Source organism: Anneissia japonica, unplaced genomic scaffold (genome assembly GCF_011630105.1).
Source record: "Anneissia japonica isolate Jap-2015-1 unplaced genomic scaffold, ASM1163010v1 scaffold287917_len653891_cov171, whole genome shotgun sequence".
NCBI classification, from domain to species: Eukaryota; Metazoa; Echinodermata; class Crinoidea; order Comatulida; family Comatulidae; genus Anneissia; species Anneissia japonica.
In genome coordinates this window covers 292,478-295,686 of record NW_022747660.1, presented here as the reverse complement: position 1 = coordinate 295,686, position 3,209 = coordinate 292,478, and the positions used below count along the sequence as shown (strand labels likewise).

General features: G+C 32.6%; 1 protein-coding gene across 2 annotated transcripts in view; it reads left to right on the top strand.

Moving 5' to 3' along the window:
- Positions 1-1,326, top strand: part of LOC117120544 (hyalin-like) — a 63,352-nt gene extending 62,026 nt beyond the window's left edge. For both annotated transcript variants that reach the window (XM_033265568.1, XM_033265567.1), the window contains one exon: positions 40-1,326. In XM_033265568.1, coding sequence (XP_033121459.1) covers positions 40-174 — 135 coding nt within the window. In that variant the 3' untranslated portion in view covers positions 175-1,326. The remainder of the gene's footprint in view (positions 1-39) is intronic.
- The last annotated feature ends 1,883 nt before the right edge of the window (positions 1,327-3,209 follow it).

The window sequence follows — 3,209 nt, the reverse complement described above, 5'->3', positions numbered from 1 at the left end:
ATCTTCGGGTAAATTAGACTTACATATTTTATTTTATAGGATGCTAATGTATTCGATAGTGACAGAACATCAATCAACATATGCGATTTGGAGCTGTTAAATAAGGAGCCCAGAACCAGAGACGGGTTTTCCAACTGTGCATATATCTCAGATGTTAAGGACAGCCAATTGTAAAACTTAATCAATCAATTGATGATTTGAGCTAGATAGAACACTGTTGTACTAATATTTAATTTAGATTTGCGTTCAGAACCGTTCATGCATGACGATTGTATTACTTAGTAAAGTTTCCTTTTTTATGAACGTCGATTGATGAAACAACATTTATTAATTGAGTTTACATGAATTTCTTGTTTTTATGTGATATTTAAGTGTACATATATTATTTGCATTAACAATTAAAATGTATTTAGTAAATGAAATTTAAATTGTTATGCCGCGTCGTATCCGACGCGATAAGTAGTACCAAAAATGTATCCCCCTTTTAAAATTTTGTACACCACCATTTAAATTATTTGGACAACAATTTTTGAAATTCCGCCACTCTATAAAAAAAAATACTGGCGAGAAGGCTACTTCCTTACACAACGAATGTTAAGATTTTTTTTTTCTTTCGTTATGAACACACCTGTATTTATTAAAATAATATAGCTGTAAAATCATCAAACCAATCATTACGTATTCTCATATTAATTTGTTGGATTTCTTTTTCTCTTTTGTGAGGGTAACTGAGTTTGGTCTTCTTTTCTTTTATGGGTTTAAAAATACTTTCTTTAAATATGAAGTGAAAATACCGTATAAGACATAACAAATAATAATCAATTCATTCAACAGCAAATTCCAACAATTGTATAATGTATCTTACTGTGTATTTAAAATCATTTGTTTCTAGTATAATAAAGTAAAAACAAATTGTACAGAACAATTACGCTCATACTAAGCAAGTCCAGTGCACCCAATTCCTTCGATATGTACTTAAACCAAACGATATGTACTAAAATCAAAAGAATATGCATACCTGCTTGTTTAGCTCACTTAACATTTATATATTGTCGATATGGTAAACAGCCTTTGAATGTTTGTTTCAAAGAAAGACTTTTATGAAAGAATTGCTACTGTTGTCTATTCCAAAATCTATTTTGCGTTTTCCATTTTCAATGGCCATTTTTACATGTGTATATTTCCATCTTCAATAGTTGTAGGCATATATTGGCAGAAACTTAACCGAATATTCCTCTCATTAGTGTCGTCTTAGTCCTAAAGCTTATTATATTTACGTCTAGTTTGAGCCAGAAGAATAATAAAGAAAGAAACTGTAGGCCTAAATCGAGTTTTGTTTTCATTGAAACTACGGTATGTTGATAAATATACTAGAGTCATCTGCATTCACATGCTCATTAATAGAGAAATCATAATTATATTTATAGCCAGTCTTTTATTTAGGATCTTACTTCATATATAATATTGCCTCATAAATATTTATTAGGTAATAACACCATTTCATTAGTCAATTTAACTAGGAATGTGGTGTGGTTGTTTCTATCAAAACGTACACCCCATTAAGTATAGTCATAGAGGCACTAGCAAGCAGAATATTATATGATTCATTTTACCACCAACCAGCGATATTGAATACACTGACTATTTGACGTACTGTTTATTTAGGACTGTCTGCTAACAATATATATATATATATATATATATATATATATACTTAAAAATAATTTAATTCATTGAAACAAATTTATTTGTAATTTAAATTCTACCAACCAATGGTCATGCAAAAAAAAAGCATACAGCAAGGTACAGGCTACTCTCATTAAAATTTATATCTACAGTTCGCCTCCAATTCGAGACCCGCTTTGGAACCTGAAAATTTGTGGTAGTCTCTTGGTTGGTCTCAAATTAGAGGGCTAGCTTTGTGTTAAAAGGTTGAAGATTGTTATTTGGGTCTTTGGAAAAATGGTCTCGAATTAGAGGGGTATCGAATTGGAGGATGCACTGTATATGTATGTTGAACCTTGGAAAAAGTATTTCATGTATTGTACGTAATAATGAAAAGAAACTTGAACTTAAACGTGCGATCAAATCATGTACTACTACAGTATATGAAATAGAATTGCTACGACATATGTTAAATCATGTCATATTGAGTAGCCAGATTCAATATTACTTTACTGTGTATTTTATATTTTTAAAGACCATTAGTAAACAGTCCCTGTCATGTCATTTGGATTATTACTGCACAATAGTCCATTAATTTTCAGTCTTGACTACCAAGGCCTACACTACCATTTGGCCTATGCCGTAGTTTTCACCATGGAGCTTGCTCGATACACCACTGAACAAGTATTACACTGAAAACCTCATCGCCAAGTGTGCATTTATTCATGTTTATCGGTTCGTGAGAAATATTAAAACTATACATAGAAATGTCTGATTGCTGTGTCCGAGAATTTATAAACGTTTATATCCCTCAGCTGCTAGGGAGCAGGAACATATCGTCAGCGACACATTTGGCCCTTTGTAATGCGTGCCAAACTTAACCCACCGTGCTCAAAATTTTGTAGTGTCTGAGTATGCTCAGACACTATGTGAAAAGAAACTCAATCAATGGTGAATATTTTCTTATAGACAGAAAGTGTACTGATGATACACAAACTGAATTTCAAGTCTCAATGAGTTGTAGTAAATATGTTGTTCTTTGCTATGAAAAGACAAATCCAAAAATGAATTTTAAGACATTGCAATAAAGCCACACTTAAACGAAAAATATAAACTAAATAAAAATTTTGCACTATAGTTTCATGAGAGTATAAAAAATGGCAACGCTGTTAAAAAGTTCACGATTTATTGTGGTTTGAGTAAACATTACTTGGGCTTGAAATCCAAGTTTTGAAACTAGGGTCTATGACCACATCGTTCGCTGCTAGCCTAGGCTCTTTTTTATTAGCATATAACGTTTTAGAACCACCCTGAGCGGGTGCGAGCAGCAGGGTAGGTTTGATACCGTATTATAGGGTCTAGCTAGGCCTAACCATAATCTGTACTAGGTAGGCATAGGCTATGCCCTAGCAAGAGGTCCTTCTAGCTACTAGCAGCTTGACCACTGCTTGGGTATTTACCCAAGATCTTGGGTATTTTGACTTGGTCTTGAGTTCTTGGGTACTCCTTTCAAATCCTTGGGTATTTTATTTTTACTAAGAAAA